The sequence below is a fragment of the Saimiri boliviensis genome, chromosome 5 (genome assembly GCF_048565385.1).
Source record: "Saimiri boliviensis isolate mSaiBol1 chromosome 5, mSaiBol1.pri, whole genome shotgun sequence".
In the NCBI taxonomy this organism is placed as follows: domain Eukaryota; kingdom Metazoa; phylum Chordata; class Mammalia; order Primates; family Cebidae; genus Saimiri; species Saimiri boliviensis.
Genome location: NC_133453.1, coordinates 100,890,399 through 100,913,861, shown reverse-complemented (window position 1 = coordinate 100,913,861; position 23,463 = coordinate 100,890,399). Strand labels below are relative to the sequence as shown.

The 23,463-nt window shown below is 36.1% G+C and overlaps 1 protein-coding gene across 2 annotated transcripts in view; it reads left to right on the top strand.

Moving 5' to 3' along the window:
• The window catches only part of THSD7B (thrombospondin type 1 domain containing 7B), a 1,060,674-nt gene extending 1,042,236 nt beyond the window's left edge, over positions 1–18,438 (top strand). For both annotated transcript variants that reach the window (XM_074399739.1, XM_010330508.3), the window contains exons 23-28: positions 290–463; positions 559–654; positions 2,919–3,001; positions 6,327–6,519; positions 8,839–8,926; positions 17,248–18,438. In XM_074399739.1, the coding sequence (XP_074255840.1) occupies positions 290–463; positions 559–654; positions 2,919–3,001; positions 6,327–6,519; positions 8,839–8,926; positions 17,248–17,329 (716 nt within the window). In that variant the 3' untranslated portion in view covers positions 17,330–18,438. The remainder of the gene's footprint in view (positions 1–289; positions 464–558; positions 655–2,918; positions 3,002–6,326; positions 6,520–8,838; positions 8,927–17,247) is intronic.
• The last annotated feature ends 5,025 nt before the right edge of the window (positions 18,439–23,463 follow it).

Sequence of the window (23,463 nt, the reverse complement as noted above, 5' to 3'; positions counted from 1 at the left end):
AATTGTATTAACACGAGCAGATACATAATGTTTTCTAGATGTGACTACTACAATTTGAAGCAAAGTAATGACAATCTAATTACTGACACTTTCTTGTTAAACAAGATTAAACTATAAATTACTTCATCATTCTTAGTACATTCTGATTGGAAAACTTACCAATGTAGAATGTGTAGTATCTAGAAACACACATATCACTGCAAATCTCTGTGTGAGCCCTGCCCATGCACATGCCGTCCAGTGCCAGTTTTCATGCTGTTTCCCCCACCCTGTACTGCCTGATGTCCAGGAGACTGCCATTTAACGGAATGGTCAGAGTGGAGCCCATGTGAATTAACCTGCATTGATGGAAGAAGCTTTGAGACTGTGGGCCGCCAGTCTAGGTCAAGGACATTTATAATTCAGTCTTTTGAGAACCAAGACAACTGCCCCCAACAGGTTCTAGAAACACGCCCTTGTACAGGTACCAAGAATGGTTTTCTGTTCTTTAGCTTTCGTTGATCAATGCTTATTCTAAGTGAAGTGTAATAGAACTGCTGTTTTTGTATTTACTTACAGGAGGCAAATGTTATCACTACACATGGAAAGCAAGTCTTTGGAACAATAACGAACGAACTGTATGGTGCCAGCGTTCAGATGGCATTAATGTCACAGGTATTCCTGCCTAAGACTCGTGGGCACTTCACAAAGATCCATGAGTATTGTTATTTGCGAGAAGAATTAGCTTACAAATTATGAGCAAAGGTGACTTGGGCAGATAGCTTAGATGAATTTTACTACAGATTTTCATTAGACCTTTGCATCTTAGAAAGAAAGCAATTCAATTTTAAGACCTATGAAAATATCAAACCACTTAAATAAGCTGAAATAAAATAAAATGTCCTTAAATATCATGATCTGAGATAAAGACTGAAAAGGACAAATGTTAGAAAATTTTAAATCATGTCCCTTCTCAATAAAATGTTTTGAAGGACATATCTTAGGATGTGTGTGTGCAGTACTAAACTGATATAAAACATACCCAGAAGTTGAAATTAAAGAGGTTAATAAAGATAAAATTTTAAAATTAAAGTATTCTGTATGTTAATGATGCAGAAGGCTTTTATGTTGTAAATTATAGGTATTTGTATTCATGCACTGGATGCTTAGTTTTTGAATATTTTGTGAATCACAATTATTACTTAATATCTAAATATAGACTGAGCAAAAGGTCCCTCATTCATGATGATAGATACCATTTGATTGTGCAAGTGGTCTTCTTAATAATTTTTGAGGTTTTTAAATGCTTTCTTGTCAGAGCAAATTAAATTGTGATTATTTTTACTTAGTACTACGGTTTACAGAGAGCTTGTGCAAGAGCTGGGAGAAGTGCCTACAGGAATAGGAGTATTGGCAGCGCCTCCTTTTTCTTGTTTACTTGCTCTTGTGCTATTGCTATTCTTTTTAATTCATAGTTTATCTATAAAATAATTTAAGCTACTTGTCCTTTTTTGTAAGTTGTTAAAACTAAATATACTGTAAGTCTCCCTAGTCAAGAACACAGAAGGCATCATCCTGTGCAATATTCTGAGAGTTAACACACTGGTAGGGTCTTTGCTATCAATTCTCTGCATGGAATTCCTCATGCACAGTGTATAACATGTAGTTATCTGATGAAGAAGCTCAGGTCACCAGTGTCATCTGATAAACATTATTAGAGCTTAATTTAATTCTTAAAATTAAAAAATATGTTCTATAACCTATGTAAATTCCAACATTTTCTTTTCTATCCCTAAGAGCTCTCCTCCCGCTGAGATACTCCTGTTGTGGATATCCTTGGTTTAAAGTGTGGAGCCCCTCCCCCATCAGCACGAACACAGTAGATAGAAATAGGACTGTGTGGTTATTGCCACTAACACCGAGATTATCAGTTTCACACCTAGGTGCTAATTCTGGACTATTAGTTTTGCTTTTTAAAAATTTATCTGTGGATTCTTTGTTTTATTTTTCAAGTCAGAGTGAGAATTTAGCTGCTTCATTCCCAGGGACAACGTAGGTCCAACTGTTCCCAATTCTGCCTTAGGCCCAAAGCTTTTTGCAGCTACAAAACTATAAACTATAATGGGCTGACAATTGTAGTTATCCAAAGTCTAGCACCTTTCAGTGCAACCAGCGCTATATAAATGGTGCTTAGTCAAATTGTCTCTAGACTTTCTCTTATGTCTCTTTTACTACGTTGAATTTAGCAAAGCAAGATTAGTACGGAAATGATTTTCCAGTTTAGAGACACGCATTATCCCATCCATTTACTCAAAAATACGTACGGAGCAGTAACAAGTACTGTGTCAGATGTTTGACTGTCCCTTCTAGAGCTTCTGCATATGCTCTTAAGAATATGTGTTTGTATGTGACTCTGTGTGTATGTATTTAAGTTGATTTACATTTAAAAATATTACCAATGTGTTTGATACCATAGTCCCATGAATTCATTCATGACATTCTTTTAGCATTTACTGAGTTGTTGGAATCGGCCTAGTGCCTAGCTGGGTGCTAAAGTGATATATATGTAGAATGAGTGTTCCAGCAGATACGTTTTCTGCTCCTAAGTTTAAATTTAGATTTTATCAATTCTTCTACAGATTTTGACTATCACAGACTTTGCACTCCAGCATAGCTGTGTGTGTGATAGAATCACGTAGCCATTAAACAAGCATAAAAACTTTACTGCAAATAGCCTTTGTTAGAAGAGCCTCCCATTTCAAACAATTCGTTTTAGGGTAATCAATAAAATAGGCTTAGACCACAATGTTGGCAAATAGATTTTTCGAAAATAATAATACTGTTGCAAAGAGGCCAGTGGCACAGGTTAAAAATTACCAAAAAATTAGAAATGTTTATTATAGAGAAATCTGCAAATGATGATGGAATTTCCTTTGTAGGAGGCTGCTCCCCTCAGGCCCGCCCTGCTGCCATTCGGCAATGCATTCCAGCCTGCAGAAAGCCTTTCTCCTATTGTACACAGGTGAGTCATGTGCTGGAGTCTTCTGCAGGTCCATTAATTGGTGTGTTTTACACATGCAATCAGATGTTCTCCTGTCTGCTGCAGCACAAGCAACAGTTCCACGTGCCCACGATACCATCTAGAGGCATTTGCAGGAGTAATCACACTTATAAAGAATTTCTCAGCAGTACCATGTATTAAGGAGAGCAGTCTTTTTTTTTTTTCTATAAATCTGTCTTTAGCCAAATCTTTCAAATATCTAATTTATATTAGCTCTATTTACCAATAAGTGTTCTCAGTTGACTTATGTCTTCTCTTCTCAACCTTATATATACCTCACCTATTTTGAAAGATATTACAAATGTTCATATTTGCTAAAGTTATTATATATATTTTATTACACTATGATTACTGTGGAGTGAGTACATTTTTAGTTTAACTAAGCTGAGTATGTGACTATCATTGAAAAAAATATGTGTGGGGTTGGGAGTCATGTGTGTATTTTTTTTTTAAAGCAGACATTTGTGCTTTTTCTCCTATAACTCACACCTACCACACCTCAGGAATTAATGTAAAACATATAATGTATTCTAATCAAGAGCACTCATAGTATGCAGTGCATATATAATTTTTTTAAAGTATGCTACATTTTTTAAAGAAACAAACTTCTTCTCATAGTATGCTCATTCTAAAAAATTATTTGATTAAAAATAATTCAAGTAGTCAGTCCTATTACTGGCCTTACAATTCAAGATGGCTTAATTCTTTACCACAGAGAAGACAGTGGGTAAGCTTGCAGAGGGGAATAGAAGCAAAGGAGGAGGAGAAGTTCAGGAACTCCATTTGGGTTAATGATGTTTGAAAAGTAGAAAGTGTAGCTTTATACCAACTCTCTGAATGTGTTCTTTAATAAACCAGAAATTACTTTTTTCCTTGAATTCTTGAACATGTTAACTGACTGGTTACTTTTCTCTCATGCTAAAAATAGAGATACATCTTGAGAATATGGCTTTAATGGCTGGGATTATAACAATTTTCTTAATTAGATCTCTCCATCATGATATGAATATATCATTTTGTGATACTTTCAATTAAAACCAACTGAAAATGTCATATTTATGTGTTATTATTATATGACTGAAACCTGAGCTGAACTATGGACAGTTAACCAAATGTGCTTTTCTTACCTTTTTCATTTTGTAGAAGATTGAGGTGCCTTGTTTACTTTTAGTATCTATTTCTCCTCAAAATCACATGTTCAGTAATAATTGATGACCTAAATAAAGTTAACTGGTTGATGAGGGTTGGCATGAGTAGCTGTGTGAAGCTAAGGTCTCTTCAGAAAATGCTAGATAAATAGCTTTAGGTAAGGAGCCGTAAGAGCAAAGTCATAGAGATTCATAATCTTGCTTATTCTCCTTCACTCTTCTCTATTGTCTGTATACTTCCTGGAGTAAGTGCAGTTATTTTCAGGTTCACTTCCAGAGACAGATAGGAATTTTAATCTATCATGTCTCATGATAATCTCCTTCTCAGTGATATTCATGTTACTTGAAAATGACCAGGAATTCACAGACAAATATAAACGGCTCATTGTCACAATGCCAACTAGGGATGTGATGTGGGGTGACACTTGAGTTAGAACAAGGAAAGAGTAACTCAGATATATGCATATTTCTCTTGAGCATGTGCCTTTGGTGAAGTCTTTTATCCCCTGTGTAAGGCTGCCCTGCTTGAGTGCAGAAGCCTACAAGCAGAGAGGTAGTTTGATCTGGTTACTGTCAGCAACACTGCATCCATACAGGTCTGCCGCAGTTTGAGACTTGCCTCCTCAGAGGGAAGAATTCATCTGAGAGGATAAGGCAGAGTGAGAGGCTGAGGCAAGTATTTGAACAAGAGTAAAAGTTTATTAAAAAGTTTCAGAACAGGAATGAAAGGAAGTACACTTGGAAGAAAGCCAAGTGGGCAACTTGACAGATCCAAGTGCCCTCTTTTATCTTTGACTTGGGTTTTGTATGTTGGCATGCTTTGGGCTTCGGGGGTGAGCATTGTGTCCCCTCTCCCTGGATTCTTCCCTTAGGGTGGGCCATCTACATGCACAGTGGCCTGCCAGCGCTTGGAAGGGGTCTTGTGCACGATGTGTTTACTGAAGTTGTGCGCATGCTCACTTGAGGCATTTTTTTTTCCTTAGAAGTTACGTGTTCCTAGAGGAAGGTCATATACAAGTTAAACTCTACCATTTTGCCTCTTATTGAGAACAGTAGAGCCTATTTGCCCAACTTCTGAGATTTTATCAGGAAGCTGCTTATCACCAGCTTTAGGTGTTTTCCATCTTTTGGGAGACTGCCTTTCCCTAGTGCTGGCTGCAACCAATTACTTTAGAGAAACAGTTTAACAGCTGCCTAACCATCACCTGATGGTTGCCTTGCCTAACATTCCTGGTGGGGGACCCCTTCTCCTTCCCTGCTTATGTTTTTCCAGCTACGAAGGTTGAGCATACTCTAATAGTTAGTGGTCAATGGTAAAAGGTGATGGAGGGATTTAGCAGCTGGGGTAGCCAGAGCACTTAATTCAAAGAAGGTATATACATAATCCCTTCTGCTTTGCTGCTCAGTAGGAAGGGTGGGCTGAAGCAAGCAGGCAAGTATCTGAAACAAATGGGGATAAGAGTTGAAGATAATTTGGTTAAATGCCATAAACATCCCCACAAGAGAGGAAAAGATGGCTTGGCGCAGTGGCTCACGCCTATAACCCCAGCACTTTGGGAAGCCAAGGCAGGCGGGTCCCCTGAGATCAGGAGTTCAAGACCAGCCTGGCCAACATGGTGAAACCCTGCACCTATTAAAAAACAATAATAATACAAAATTAGCTGGGCATGGCAGTGGGCGCCTGTAATTCCCAGCTACTCAGGAGGCTAAGACAGAAGAATTGCTTGAACCTGGGAGGTGGAGGTTGCAGTGACCTGAGATCCTGCCATTGTACTCCCTCCAGCCTCGGTGACAAAGCGATAATCTGTCTTAAAAAAAAAAAAAAAAAAAAAAAAGAGACAGCAAGGAAAAGACATAGCTAATTAACTTTATTCACAAAGAACTATGGTTCAATATTTGGAAGGTGTCAGAATTGTGAACACATTTCAAAAACCTAGCATTTTATTTAAGAGCTGACTTTGGAATTCAAAAAGACAAACTATGTAGTTGATTTTCATCTCATTGGCAGGTCCAGTTTCCCAAAACTCTAAATTGCCATGATGTATAGTGCAAATGTTAAGTGATTTTAACATGTATATTGTTATTCATTCATCTGCTCAACTCACTGTGTAACCGTAAAAATATTCTTTATGCTGTAGGGTGGAGTCTGCGGTTGTGAGAAGGGCTATATAGAGATAATGAGATCAAATGGTTTCCTGGATTACTGCATGAAAGTACCAGGCTCAGAGGACAAAAAAGCTGATGTGAAGAACCTTTCTGGGAAAAACAGACCTGTGAATTCAAAAATACATGATATTTTTAAAGGATGGTCTCTTCAACCACTTGATCCGGGTGAGTTTCTGTTGTGAGTAATAAATGAAAATTTTCTCATGGGAGATCTATATTTTGACCACTTCTCATGATGGAAAGAATGGAGGGAAGGGGGAAAAGAAGAGAGAATAGGCAATATGGTATCGTTCAGGGTTTCTCAGATTTGAATATTGCATGATGCATGAGTTTCTTTAAGTGTACAGTATTTCATGAATGGTTGAACATAAGTCTCTCAACCCCAGTCTAAAAGACAATGAGTTAAGTAACAGAATAATATCCTTTGAAAATATCTTTTTTTTTTTTTTTTTTTTTTTTTTGTGAGAGGGTCTCACTCTGTTGCCCAGGCTGGAGTGCCTGTAGTATCACAGGGATGCTAATAAGAGGTAGACCCTCTTTTATGAACTAATATGAAAATATTTGCAACCTACATTGTTTAGCGAAAGAAAAAGTACAAATCAAAGTGCATCGTATGCACCATTTGTGTCTTTTTAAGAAGTGCATAAATTGGTACATATGTGCTCAGCTGCCTGCATAGGCAGAGAAAAACTAGTAAAATTCACCAGGAAACTGGTACACAGTGATACCTACTGGACAGGGAATTGAGAGGGTGATGGGAAGACTTATTTTTCACTGTGTATTTTTAAAAATGTTTTAGCCTATCTTTTATGTCCTTATAGAATATTAATACTTTTTTTTAAGTAACGTGGCTTAAAGGTTTTGTACCATCACATACCTCTAAACTGGAGATTTAAAAGCACTGGATCCTCCCAATGCACCAATCCGGGAGGTGTTATGGATTATAAACTAAAAGGAGCGTTCTCACTCAGGAAAGTTTTTTGTTTTTCGAGCAATGTCAAAACTCAGAATAGGCCTAAGAGATTAGAATCAAAACTTTGATAAAAATTTTATGACCATAGAAAAATACCATTACTACATTGAACCTTATTCTAAAATCTGATTGAGGCTTGAAAGTGTCCTATAAGCAAAAACTATAATAGGTAGTTGTAATATAATTGAAAGTAATTGTGATTTTATTCAAAACAGCTGTTGTTTACAATAGATTTTGATTGTTTTTCCTCCCATAGAAGTTTTTTTGAATAAGATACTGTTATGTGTATTTTGGACCTGTAGTTAATTACATTCGGGTAGTATAATGAATCTCTGTGTGTGTTTCTTTCAGAACTAAATGCAGTTTCTTTGGGATGCTGAGGCATTGCCTTTGTCAGTCCAATTCTAAGTTTAGTTAGCTGTATGCTCACATAAAATCAAGCAAAAAAAAAATCAGAATGACAGAAACAACTCAAGTTTCTATCATATGTAGAAAAAACATATATATTTGTGTGTGTGTATACACACACACACACACACACACAAACATATATATATACTCAAGTTTATATCTTACATAGAATAAAAGTAACATAACAGATTAAAATATATAGTTAATTCATTTTGTTAACTGTAGTAGATACCAGATCCAAAATAATGTGCACGTGTAGACACATGGTCATAATTTTACAGTAATTTGGTGAATTGATTAACTTGTTTGGTCATGTGTTTTTTCTTTGCCTAACATTATTCTGGCAGTAGAGCCACTAAAAATGGTCATAGTAGTTTTCTTTCCATGCAAGGTTGTCTCTTAATTATAATTTTCTTTTTTCTTTTTATGTTGTCAAATATTTTGCCATATTTTTGTCTATTGATATGGCTGTAAACACTTTAAATTCAAACTAGCCTACAAATTGACTGGATTTTATAAAATAATGATTGCTGATGTTTGTTTGGTATTATGAAAAAATTTGATTGACTATCTTATATTTTACATTTTCACTTTTTTTCCCCTCATTTAAGAGCTATTACCTATGGGTATTCCCACTTATGCTTATGACTTATGAGTGGCTCAGAATTCAGATGAAAAGTAAAACATTCAGCAAAATAAACATTTTGGTGCCATAAAATTACATCCTAATGTTTTTGAGAGTTAATTTGCTAAAAATCAAACAATAATGCAAACTGTTTATCTGTAAAAGTCCATTAAAAATGGCTCCATATGATAACATTTTCAGGTTTTTTTCACAGACATTATTTCTGGTAAGAAACCCATATTCCTGTGATGTTCTAAGGGAGAATCTTTTAAATTCCTGATTCTACCTGACAATTTACAGAGTATGCGAGAACATTACTGACTTCTACAGTTGAGTGCGCAGTTGGCTGAGGTGCTGGTGTTCAAGTACAGAACTAATGGTCAGCTTGGGGTTGTCAAAACTAATGTTGCCCTGTCTCTCCAATGCTGCAGACTTCTGTATGCTAAGCTTCTTATGTTATCTCTATTTTAAACAGATGGCCGAGTAAAAATTTGGGTCTATGGCGTTTCAGGTGGCGCTTTTCTTATCATGATTTTCCTAGTATTTACTTCCTACCTTGTTTGGTAAGTACTAATTAGTAAAAAGTATATATTCATATTTTTATGGATTTCATGTTATACTTAAAAGTATAAAAAAAGTATGTCAGGATCATTGACCAGTATAACAGGATTCTTGAGGCCACAAATAATCTTCAACAATAGAATGGCTGAGTAGTTGAAACAAGGAATCATTATCTTTTTTGTTCTTATTTGAGATAATATTTTTTAAATTTGGTATTTGAATAATGTGAAAATCAATGGTCAGGACTTTTCCAATTTAGTGTTTTGATTTAGATCAGTAGTTTGCAGCCTTGACAATACACTGGTGTCTCGTAGGGAATCATGCTTGATCCCACTCCCCAGAGATTCTGATTTAATTAGTCTTGGGTGTGGCCAGGTCATCCGGGTGTTTAGTAGCTTCTCAGGTAATTCTAATCTGTGGTCAATGATTTTAGTTATCTCTGTAGATAATTTTATTTCTTAAATATTGAATGGTTAGGTTAAACTGATCAGTTGGTTCAAACAACCTATAAGCACATTTTAAATATTAGAGCAAGTTGTTTTACTATATTGACCAGCTATGGGACAAAATTTAACTGATGGTCAATTCCAAAAAAAAAAAAAAAAAAGCATTTTGTAAAGTGACTAGTTCCTGAGAATTTATTGTTCTCAGAAAATAATGACTAATTTATCATACAGAATATATGTTAGTTGATGAACTGCTCTTGAAACCAGACAGAATTAAATGCACTTGACTCTTGAACAATGTGAGGATTAGGGGTGCCTACTTTCCCACGCAGTTGAAAATTCAAATATAATTTCTGACTCCTCCAAAACTTGACTACTAATGGCCCACTTTTGACCAGAAGCTCTACCAATAACATAGTCAAATAACACATATTTCTATGCTATGTGAATTATATACTGTATTCTTACAATAAGGTAAGCTACAGAAAAGAAAATATAATTAAGAAAATCATTAAAAATTGAAAATATATTTACTATTCACTAAGTAGTTATGGATTATCATGAAGGTCTTCATCCTCATTATCTTCATACTGACTAGGCTAAGGAGAAAGAGGAAGAAAGAGGGGTTAGCCTTGTTGTCTCAGGGGTGGCAGAGGTGGAAGAAAATCTGCATATAAGTTGATGCAGTTCAAACCTGTGTCGTTCAAGGGTCAACTGTAGATTTTAATGTTTTCAAGTGTGCTGAGAATATCTTATCAGCTTCCTGAGCAGAAGTTTCAATGCATTTTTTTATTTTCATGAGATCAAAGTGTTACTTCACTTTTTTCTCGTAATAATGATATTTATATTCATCATCTGTCTCAGATACTATTTTTCTGAGGATTTTTACCCAAGTTTTAATCTTGATTCAAATTCAGCCATTGTCTATTTAGCCTCAAATTGTGTTTCCAAGGCTACACAGATTTTTAAATCTTTGGTCTTGGTCAGTGAAAGTTGGTAAAGAAAATAAGATGACTTTAATTCTTTCTGCCACCTATGGTGATAGAAATTGAATCCCTAGAAATTAGATTTCTACCCAACTAACATTTCCCTGTTGTTGTAGTGAAAAGTGTCATCTTCAGTTGGTCATTCATCCTAGAATCAAAATTTTTTTTTTACTTTTTTTTAATTCAAATTGATGAGTTTGGTAGTATTTTCTAGATCTACTCTAAATGAGAAAATGTGAATTTGAAAGCTTTGCATGAGGTTTAGAAGAATAAGAAGCATTCACCACAAGAAAAGATTAAAACAAGGGGGAAATTTCTTAAATTGCAGCAAAAGACATGAAGGTTTGGCTGATAGAAAACTGTTTTCAAAGCAATCAATAGGCTAACACAGTGTAAGGTAATTAGATAGTGTATCAGTCTATAAAAGCTTACATGAATTCTGGCTGTTAGTAGCCACATCCCCAAATCCAGATTCTATGGTTCTCTTTTCCCTTAAATATTAAAAAGATTAAAAATTAACATGTAATAACACATACATTTTGCCTTTTGATTTTTCTCTATTCCCTTCAACCTAAAAATGTGTTAACCATAATCTATTCCTTTGACAACAAATATTTATTAAGGCCCCTTTCTGCATGACTCTGGGCTCTAGGAATTAATTAGGTACATCATTGAATTCTGTTAACAAACCAATTTCTAGATATATATATATATATTCATGGGGTACAAGTGCAGTTTTGCTAACATCAATATATTGCTTTGTGGTGAATTTTTAAATATAAAATATCAATAAAATTTCTCTTCAGTAGCCAAATTACATATTTATGCATGGTATTTTTCATAGCTCTTTTATATAAAATAACAGTAAAATGTCTCTTTACTTTTCAGTAGCCAAAATACATAAATATTTATGCACATTATTTTTCATAGCTGTTTTCTTCAGCCCCAATGCCTGCCTGTAATAGTGTCCCTCTAGAAGTAGCACTCATATTTGGACCTGTTACACATTCTCCCATCTGCAGTCTACAGCCAGATTCATCTTTCTGAAGCTTAGCTGCAGGGATCAGACCTCTCCTACTCACATATGAGCTCTGGCTTCCCACCATTAGCAAAACTAAAGTCATGTTTTGGCTGCCTCACCAGTTGACTAAAGTCTTCCACAGCTGGAGCCCAAACAGCTCTTTCAAACCTCTCTTCTACTAATTCCCTGTGCCCTATACAGGCTGGTGTGTTGTATAGGACCAAACACACTTAAGTCTTCATTTTCTGACTATGAAAAATTTACAAACCAAAAGAAAAAAAAAATTGACTTTTTAAATAAACTTTTGGATTTAGATAATAAATTGTCTATGCTAATATTTAATCAATTTGCAAATTATACAGTTCCATTTATTATCTTATATCATATATATAGTATTTCATTATAGACAATGTTCATTTTCTCTAATTTTATATTCATAACACAGTTTTATTCAATGTCTCCATCTATCTTTCAGATGAGTCACTCTTATCACTGCTTTAGTCTTTCTTTTTACAGTTTGCTTTAGTATCAGGTTTAGTATATTCATTTTCACCCAAGTTGTCTGAGATAAGCATTTCTTTGGATCTCTTTATGCTGCTGTTTCAGAGGTATTTTATCCTAGCATCCAAGCGCCTATCTGCATATATTAGGGAAGTTGACCATTTTACTTGTCCTGTGTGTATGTATATCATTTTCATTTTTTAAAAAAGCTATTTGTATAACAAATGTAGCCCCTCATTATATAAAAGATTTTGTAGTCATTGAATATGACCATAGCCTCTTTCTTAAAGATAATTTTTAGGAGGAATAATTTTACATTAGAGTACTATATTAGTCCATTGTCATACTGCTATGGAGAAACAGCCATGACTGGGTAATTTATAAAGCAGAGAGATCTGCATGGCTAGGGCGGGCCTCAGGAAAGTTACAATCATGGCCGAAGGCAAAGGAGAAACAGGCACCTTCTTCACAGGGTGGCAGTATGAAATGAGTGCTGAGGGTAGGGAAAGAGCCCCTTATAAAGCCATCAAATCTTGAGAGAACTCACTCACTATCATGAGAGCGGCATGGGGGGAAGCCATGATTCAAGTACCTCTACCTAGATTCTCCCTTGACACATGGGAATTATGGGGTTTATGGGGTTTGCAATTCAAGGTGAGATTTGGGTGAGGACACAAAGCCTAACCATATCAGGCACTTAGAGTACTGCCCTGCTAATTTCCCAAGGCGGTTTTCTGCCTCTTGGCTTGCTCCTTGTGTCCCATTGCTAGCTATTGGTACTCTACCTGTTTATTCATCCCAAAACTCAAATACCAACATTTTGCTTTTTAAACAGTCTGGAATAAATTGTTCATGTCTCTTTTCCTGTGGCATTTACCCCATGCTAATATTGTAGTTATTTATATAAACACCTTCCTCCTCTATCAAACTCCGGAGAGTTTGGGTGGCGAGAGATAATGACTATGCTTTATGGAATGTTTTAAAGCATGAGTTTGGTAAAGATTTATTGAGCAAATAAATAAAGGGATGAATAAATGAGTATTTTAGTAAAAATTAATTTATTGCCAGTGATTTTTAGAAAAATAGGAAAAAAAATTTAATATGTCAAACATTATATACATTGCCTTATTCAATCATAATAATCCAAGGATGTGTTGCTATTGCCATTTCTATTTTAAAAAGAAATGATCCTTAGTTTATATAATTTTTCTGAAGTCATCTGCATGGTAGAATCAACCCCAGGTTTGCTTACCCTTAGAGTGCATGCTGGTCTTTGAGTCTTTTCTGTTTCTTTCCCTTGAGTAATTCCCAAAACTCTTTAGACTCAACATAATGTCTATAGCTTCCACATTTCCTAGAGGCTTCTTGTTTCACAGGTAAAGTAAGCTGTAGACCTGGTACAGACCATTGATATAAAAACACATACCATTTACTGCTACATATGAGTTGCCTAAAGAAACCCAAATAGATATTTTCACAGCATCTAATTCTATTAAATGGATTGCAGAAGAGTTTGAAGATGACAGTTTTAGAGATTTTATATTTTTGCCAAAAATAGAAGCCTTAGGACAAGAGAACTGCTATAATATGCCAGGTCTTTGGTGTATACTTCAGATGAAAGCAATTTATAATAAAACTTGAAAATGCTCCTGAGAAAATATCAAAAAATAGTCTTCTCAAAGATGAATTCTTTCAAATACTAGTCTTTGAACATCTACCATTAGTGTTTGGAGTTTCGGAAATATTATTGATGCCCCTAATCCCCTGGCAGTAAATATCCATGAGGCAATTTAAAGGGGATGACCACTGGATGAGCTTGCTGTCAACCGAGATGTAGCACCTGGAAGTTACGCCAGATAGTGATGTCCATTCTGCCGTTCCCAGCATGGTTCTGTAATGCACTCTCATTCTTCCTAAGTCTGAGTGGTGCTTGTACCTCCAAAGGCTTGCCTCCCACAAGTGGCTGCCAAAACAAAAGGTGGTTTGCTGCTTTCATCAAACTAGTTAATCTCTCCTGGCCTGAGAATGAGTCCTTGCTGGGAAGTGCCAGAGGCTTGCTTGTCAGTCCACAATGAGCTCGCTTTTCTGGCTTAATGCATTTTTATCCTTTGCTAAAATGCAAATGACCCTAAAAGAGGTCGCTTCAAAATGTGTCTGCCTGTGATCTTTCACAGCAAGGATTGCAAAATGGTTTTATGCTTTGTGCCAACTCTAAAAGTGGCTATGGCTGTCAAGAGTGCTCCATTAGGAAGAATGATGAGGCTACACCTCAGCTCAACAGGAGAGAATAGAGTGATGGATTAGAGATGTCCACCTGGGCACAGGATGATGGGTGATGTTGGTGGCCTATGTGCCAGGCATTTATGGGTCCTGATTTAGTGAGGGAGGGAGGTGATCATACCTTTTCTGAAACCAGAGTGGAGGAGAAAAAAATGAGAAATAAACTTACTTCTAGAGGAAAAAGTGGATAGTGTAGGGAGAAAGGAAAGCAAACTAGAGGTTCTAAGGACAAGCCTTCTACTTGCTGGCCTTCTCAGCATTGGCCTTGCTGAGTGCAGTCTTGCCACTCAGCTTCTCCTTCTGGGGTTCTTTTTTACTGGCCAGAAAGCCTTGCAAAGCCCCTGTTATGGAGCAAAGTGCTACCACATTCAGTGGTCCAGAGATTAACATTTGAGAGGAGGCTGATCTGTCCTAAGCCATAAAACTTCTCAGATCTCATGCATTCGTAGTTGTGATTTTAGTATCTGACAATTGGGAGGTTGCACAATATGAAAAGATGCATGATAAATGAGGTCCTAATCCCAATAATTCCCAGCACTCTCCATGGCCCACAAAGGTCCAAAGGCATACCTATTAGTAGCCCCCACTTTCCTTCAGAGGTAGCCACGGTGTATGTGATTCCAAACTTGGTAAGTGGTATAAACATATTTGTGTAAATTTTGAGTAGAATATTCTAAGCCTGGATTACAGAGGCTGGCCAAGTTGACTTGTCTCCCAGGTGGTAGTATTGTCTCTTTATAGAAATATGACTACCTCTAGCCTTTCTCCTGGCTTCCTATTCTCAACTCCCTGGTGCTCGAGATTCTCTAATTTCTCTTTGTCCAGTGGCCTTTAGCAAATTCCAATTAAGGGCAGACTACCAAAATCTCTGTTTGGGAAGCACCTACATTTCTTACCCCTCTCTTCTTCTTTGCTCCCTTCCCCTACAAAAAAAGAAAACCAAGGGAGGTGGGAGGGAGAAGACTCTTGCTATAATTTCAGATGAACTTCCTTGTACTCTTTTTTTGCCATTAAGACAACCCACCACCACCACCACCACCACCACCACCAGGGTGGATTTACAGTCACATTCAGATTGCCTCAATCTCTGGTGTGTGTGTGTGATTTCTTAGCACCTTTAAATGCCATGTAGTAGTATGCCAAGGACTCTGTTTCAAGTGGGGTTCATGCCACGGCCTGGGCCCATCGTCTCGTCACTGGCACATACTTATACACAAGTACAGATAAAGTTAAATTGGATGTTATTCAGATAATTTTGCAATACCCTTTTGAGCATTGGAGAGGACTTGGAAAGCAGACAATTGAAGGTGAAGGCTCCCTCTGGAGAAAATTCTGAATCATGTTTTTGGGTCTCCACAGCTTCTCCGGCTGGAAGTTGTTTGCCTGCAGCCATCCCTGCCCAGCACTCAGTATATCCTCAATGAACACCTGCTGCATGTCAGGTGCCAGGATGAGGGGCACTGGGAGAATCTGCGGTTCCTTTTAGGGGTTCTGCCAAAACCATTTTTAATTTATTTCTTTAACTTCTATGATTTGCTTCAAACATCAATCAAAAATTAATTTTACTCCTTCAATTAAAACGTGTGCAATTTAAACTAGGAGTTTCTCCCTGCAACCACTTTAATTTTATCAATTTTTTATTGCAGTAAAATTCACATAACATAAAATTCTCTATTTTAGCCATTAAGTGAAAGAAGCCAGACACAAAAGGCCACATACAGTATGATTCCATTTATACGAGATATCAAAATCTATCAGGGCAGGAAGTTATTTGATGAGTGGTTGCCAGGGGCTAAGAGCAGGGGGAAATGGGGGAGAGATTGCTTGGAGGGGAGCAGAGTTGCCTTTTGGCATGATGAAAATGTTCTGGAGCTAGATAATGGTGATGGTACACATGCTGTGACTGTGCCAAATGCCACTGAATTGTGCAGATTAAAATCTTTGTCTTTAAATTAGATAGAATATAAAAAATAATTCATATGTGCAGACAAAAAATGTCATTTTTCTCCAAGTGCCAAGTGAATGCCATATATATACAGAGAGTGTGGTGTAAAGGTTAAAAGCTCAGGTCTGTGTGTTAGATTTGTTTAGAATGCAGGTTCTACTACTCTCTCAGTGACCTGAGGGGAGGTAAACAACCTCAGTAGTCCTTCTCTGTAAAGTAGCAATAATCCTAATGCCTCTCTTGCAGGATTTCTCTGTTTTGAGAGGTTTTGTGTAAAATGTTCAGCACAGAGCCTGGTACGTAGTATGTATCAAATAAGCAATAGATGCGAATATAAAATAAAAGCATGGAGAGTTGGAGACAGGGAGAGAGATGAAGCCAGGCTGTGTAGGCAGAGTGAGGCAAAGGCCCTGAGGAGGGAGGGTAAGTGTGGTGGAGGTGAGAGCAGTGAGTGGCAGAACTAAAGGTTACAAGCATTTATAAATACAAGTTGAGATTTGCTCATACTGAGAAACAAGAAGTGTACTGCAGGGTGTTCTGCCCCACGTCTGGGGCATCGCTGGAAATGTTGCTCAATTTAAGCTTTCCTTTCCATGAGAAGGAAAAGCAGCCTTTACTGACCTGGAGAAGTTGTGGACTTCAAGTAAAGCAGAGACCAGGTGAGAATGGCTTTGCACGGAGTAGAATTGGTGAAATTTTCTTGACATCCTCTGGCATCTTGGCAGCTAAATGTCAGGTTCCAGGTCAAGGTAGAAGTATGTTTATTTAAAAACAAGCAGGGTGAGGCATGGCTCCTCCAGCCACTTATGATGTTGAGCATCCATGATGTGAAGGTCATAGTAGTTTAAAAATTAGTGAGCAGCAGACATCCCTGTTGTTGTATATCAACAAGAGCATAAAAGGAGAACAGCCCTTCTACTAAGTTCCTTCATTCCACTAAACCAGTTTTAAGACTGTGTAAGATGATGACTTCTTAACAGAAGGTGAAAGTATTCAGTATTCACAAAAGGAAATCCGCACATCCAGAGAAATGAATCTTTTTGTCATTTCACCACTTGAATTTCTATACTTCAAAATTGTCTTTGGCAGATGAAACGGAGCTCTGTGAACTTGCTTTATCTGAGGAATTTTTTTCCCTTTGCAGCAAGAAGCCAAAAGCACATCAAAGCACACCTCCCCAACAGAAGCCTCTGACCTTAGCCTACGATGGAGACTTAGACATGTAACCTGAAAAAGAAATCCAAATGTAGACATCAACTGCCTTAACTGCTTTCTCTTTTGTAGCTCTCAGACTTCTCAGTTTTTTGAGGAATCTCATGATGTGATATATTGGGCAGAATACAAATATTGCAAAAGTAATATTGCCTCCACTTCATTTGGACATGGAGTCAAGGATTATTAGGTCTGCCATTTTGTTTTCAAGTTGTTTGTGGGTGTGAGTGTTTTATTTTTTGGTTTTCCCAAGGAACCTGAAAACCCTTCTCTTCCTGTTTGGAACTGGGAGGAAGAAAACATGATGGAATTCCCACAGACTTGAGTAAACTTGATCTTTAGCAGCATAATGACAATCCAGAGGAAAGTCCAATCAAGGCATTTACTGTAAATGATGAGTCCGACACTGCATTGTTACGCACTATATTAGTGCAAAGTCTTTATTCTTCCCATACTTCAACACTGAGTTTTCTAGAGTTTACATTGGTTTAAAGACTTTCAAATTGGATTGCCTATTTTCATGAACACAGAGAGAATGGATTACCATTTCAAAAATTCTCTGAGTTTTTAACCTTTAAATATTGTATTTTGTTTTATAGCCAGGGGATGATGGCACTTCATGGGTTGCAGCTACTGAAAATAACAGAGTGTGTGTAATTGCTGGATTAAATGAAAGATAGGTTATTTTTGAAGGGAATGTGTACTAAATGTTAGGATGTACAAATGAAATAGGTGGCTAAATTGGAGAATGAGTTATATTATTTGGTTACCAAAACTGTATTTTAACAAAAACTTAGCCATGTAGATATAGCATTAACCACACACAGTTGTAATTCAGTTTAATGAGGACAAACTCTGCTTTTGTAATTTCAATTTTCTTATCTGAATATTTATAAATTCTTTTTTTGAATTTAATTATCTGACCTCATTTAATACACATCGAGCACCGATCCTGTTTGTAGAAAGTCTTGCTTTTATAAGGTTTCAATAATAACTAAAACAACACATTAAAAAGCTGAGACCATTTTATGAAGATAATTGTTTGTAATCATAGGTGTTGAAAGTAAAAAGGTGCCATCTTGTGGTATTGACTTGTATTTATAACAAATAAACTGCTCAAGAGACTGCAGTGTTGGCTGTTCTAGATTTATTCATTTCTGAAGTGCCTTGTCCTTGCTTTGACAAAAACAGTGTTAATATCAATTTTTGTCAGTGTTTTAGGGGTTGACAGCTGCTATCACTGACAGAAAAAAAGGAATCTTACCCCTCCACACTATCAAGTGTACTAGGAAACAGCACCAGTCACAATGACATAGAGTAGCTTTTAGGGAACATTTAGGGCTCAAATAATACTAGAACAAACAAACCACTGTAATCATGTAAACACTGATATGTAAATGATCTGAGAGAAGGAAGAAAACAGAAATGTTGGAAATGTGACCCAAGGAGCAGATTAAAGGATGTTTTCATTTACACTGTGACCCCTATTAACCATTTCACATCTAGGTACACCCTCCAGCCAGCTGATTGTGTCCGGTGGTATTATAATTTTAAAATAAAAAAGAAAGTGAAAAGAGAATAGTTTACTTTGTTAGTATAATTGAAGAAACAATTCCCAGAGTTGTACTTTTCAAAAGTTCACTTTAGCTAAAGCATCAATAGTCTTCTTAGTAGTTTAAGAGAGGCTGCTTTGGAAATTGAACCGTGGCTAGGCCCTTTATTGCCTTGTGTGACCCTGGATGAGGCATATAACTTCTCTGTGCCTCAGTTGCTTGATCTACAAAATGAAGATACGAAAATTATGTTTCTTTAAAGTTAGATACTAATAATAATTATAAAATGCTTAATAGTCATACATGTCAAAAGTACAATAAATATTATCTGCAATTAGTATTATATAGCATATTCGGAGTTGGGACCCTCAGGTCATTCAAGTTTTTGATTCATTACAGATTCAACAATTATCCATATATTTAATTTGTATTGATAATACTAGATTTTTAGTACTCATAGCTTGAGTAAAATTGCTTTTTCAATAACATATGCCTGAAATATTATTTCAATTACATCCAGTTCCCAAATATCATAATCACTACATATTTATTTCATTCAGTTAAGCAAATCATATATTAAACATCTACCATCAGTTAGGCACAGTGCTCTGAGGTACACTGTTGAATGAAATATGATCCCTTCTGACATTTACTTTTCTTGAAAATTATGCTAGACAGACCCAAAGATTTGGGACAATTACTCCTCAGGAGGATAGCCAAGGAAAAATATATGATCAAAAAAATAAAATTTATAGTCCATAAATGAATATAGTTTCAAAAGACTACGTGAAGCCTGTGAACACTTCTTTAGGAGAGCATATTGCTCCTACAGGACAAACAGTTTTAACATGTGTAGTGCTTATAGGCAGAGAATAAAAGTAGATCAGAAGAAGTGAGTTTATGCCTGGTACTGCTACTAACTAGCCATTGACTTTAACAAGTCACCTCTGTGAGTTTCTACACTGCAAAGTGTAGGAAACAGACTCACAAACACCAACTGGTTTAGTCTGTGAATGTATATAGTAGTAGTCCCAGAAAACTAGCTTGCAGAAAGATTGAGTTTCATATGAAAAGGGTTTTTATTTTTGAATTAAAGTTATTTGAGAGTTTTACATAAAAATTTTGGAGTTCTACGTTCTCTTGAAAGCTTATACAATCTGGTAACAAATACCTCAATTTTTCGTGGTAATTTGCTGGGACTGAATGTTGACTGCACTCTTTAGAAATGACATTCACTCTCATTGATTAAACAAATATACATCAAGTGTACACTTAATTCATTTAACAAATAATTATTTAATGTCTACTGTGTGCCACACACTACTCTAGGTGCTAAGTGTACGCTAGAAATGTAAACAGTATTTTTAAGTCCTTTCTCAAATCCACCTTCTCATTGAAGCATTCCCCAGAGAGGATTCAACACTGTAGTTCAATAGTTCACAAATTATGGCTCCTGGCCCAGATCATGCCAGCTGCTCATTTTTGCAAATAAAGTTTTACTGATGCACAGCCATATCCATTTATTAATGTATTGTCTATAGCTGTCTTCTCAGAGTTGAGTAGTTACAATAGAGATTATATGGTTCTCTACAGAAAAGAACTGCTGATGCCTTTCCTGCTGATTCTCTTAATCCAGTTTCTTCTCCCCAGTTTCTTATTTTTTTCCATAGCCTGATTACCTCTATCATTCTATTTACTATACATAGTACTTTATAGTTTGTCTATTTTCGCCTTGCATTTAGATGTTAACACCATGAGGGCAAGGATCTTAATTTTGCTCACATGTCAAATGTTTGGAATACTCAATGAATATTTGCAGAGTGATTGCATGAGGTTAGAGGAATTAGCAATACATAGCATGCAACCAAGGAAGCCACGTGAAGATTTTGGCTTTTATTCTGAATGTTATGGGCAGTCACAAGAATATTTTAAACATGATATGATCCATGCCACCACAGTCTCATGACTTCCTATACTCCTTACCCTGCATTAGACAGGTCCGTTTACCTGTGTACCTGGTCTGTACTACATATTAGTCAAGCAAATGCTGCATGAATGAGAAACGATCATAGTAATGGAATCTCAAAAGACTAACATTCAATCACTGCACCTAAGAAGATTCCCCAGTGGGCAGAGGCCCCAGGAAGAAATGGTTTTAACATCAAACTCTGCATAGTTCTTTAATAACAACATTAAACATCAAACTCAATTATATCAGGACAGATCTTACAGGAATTTTACAAGCTCATGTATTACATTTGTTAAAATGCTTGTGAGTTTTCTTCTGTGAAATTTATGCAATTATGTTAGCGTAACCAAAGCATGATAAAATTCACCTTATCAACTCATATGCTGAGTACACAGATGTGCCACAGGTGGGTTTCAGGTGGGCTGGAATATTGATTCCTCTTCACCTTGGGGGGTGACAAAAGCCAGTTAGTATCTTAGTTACTCATGGCCACATCCACTTACCATCAGATTTTATAGAATTACTGTCATTTTCTATGCATCCCGTAAGTTTAAGGTTCTGCAATGGGCAACAATCATAATTTAGTAATGATATTTGTTTTCCAAAAGAGAATAAATATTATTAAGTTTGTAGTATTCATAAAAGTAGGAGGCTCATTAGAACAACTTGACAAAGGTTTCCTGAGAATATTCCTATTTCTAATAAATTTACAAACTAGGGAAAGCACATATAAACAATCAGAAACAATGATATGGATGGATGCAGAAAGGAAGACTTGACTAATTGCATCTAGGGGATTTAAGTAAGGCTTAGGAAGAATAGGAATTTGAGTTACACATTGGAGAGTGAAGATTGTTGACAAGACTAGAGGGCCAGGAAACTGATAGTTGGCTAGACAATGTTGTCCCAAGGATTCAAGCAAATGTTCACGTTCTTTGTGATAAGAACTAGGGTAAGAACATTTTGACATTCTTAGATTGATGCAGGAATGAGATACCAAACAGTTCTATCAATTTTTTTTCATCAAACATCATGAAATGGTTTTTCATTCACACCTCATGATCCATGTTGTTTGCAGTTTTCCTACTAAAGAATTTTTATTCCATGTCTACCGTGGAGCAGCCTCACCAATCTCACTCCAGAAAGAGGAGTTGTACCCAAGTACCTAATTAGGAAAACCCTGACTCAATTCACTCATAGGTAGTGACTGGGAAACTGGGAACTATTTAGTCACAGAGTATAAGAATTATAAACACACACAAATACACAAACACACTCATACTCCAAAAATCTTCTGAGAAAGTCACTTGGCCTTTTATTATTATTCTTAAAGCAAAATCAACAAATGATTCAACACTGTCAAACAACAAAATTATGTGATTTAGAGATCCCCAAACTTTCTTGATCCACAGGACCCTTTGTGTCTCCATAACTGATCAAAAGCAATGTTTAACTATTCTGCTTATGACTAGTTAGGTCCAAATAACTTAATTTATGTCTTAAGTATGTAGTGGCCTTTAGGAAAAATATATGCATAAATGAAAAAATAATAGTATTTTTATTTTATTTTTAAATTACCACAATCGCCAAGTCATTAGGAGTCTAAGTCAACCTATGCTCCTGGAACTTCTCAAATTTGGAATCTGTTTGGATGCTATCACCTTTATTTCCAATTTCCTATTGATTTCTGTGCACCTTTTATCAGAGCAATCAATGAAAACCAAGCTTAACAAAGATGTGACATCATTGACAGAAATGTAATGTGATGAAATATGAACTACTTCAAGCTAGTAGTTCATACCATGTCTGATGGATGCTACATTTTGCTGCATTTTTCTCATAAATTTAAAATCTGCTAGATGATGTAATCTCAAAGAGATATTTGATACACAGCTAATGAGAGTTGTGTCTTTAAATGCCCAGCATTTTAGATGTCAATGTCAATTTTCCACGAGCTTGTTTTTTATTTCAGGGATGAATAATGGCATGAGTCTCATTTTGTTGTTATTTTCCTCCCTAAAACTGCAGCTTCCACTTATTTCTCAAATCTCTAAATATCTATCAAGCATTTTTTATTTGCTGCATGTTTGAAAGCACAAAGGGCACAGTCACAGGGCTTTTCTTTGTGTGTGACTACTAGTCTCTCATAAATATATTCTGTATAGATATATTTTATGGGAAATTTCCTTAAAATGGAGTATTATGTTCTCTTTCCACCAAGTTTTCTAGTATTAGACTCTTTACCGAAACACTGTTCATTGACACCTTTTTAACATAAGCATATTGATATTTAACAAAAAAGTAACAAGGAAACATGAAGTTGGAACAACAGATAGAGCATGGCAAGAAGTTGTAAGGAAATTGAAGAAATAAAAGTAAAGGATGTAGAGACTTCAGCTGCTGATTATTATATCAGAAGTTGAAAGGATCCAAGGCCATTGTCACAAAAAGCAATTTATAAAAGATTTTTTTGTGACTAATATTTCTGAGACTACATATATGTGTATGTGTACATACAGGTATGTGTGTGTGTATTTCTTCAGGGGAACTAAATTCAAGATTAACAAGAAAAGATCTAAGATCACTATGAGTTAATAAGTTCCATCTCACTACATTAGGCAAAAAC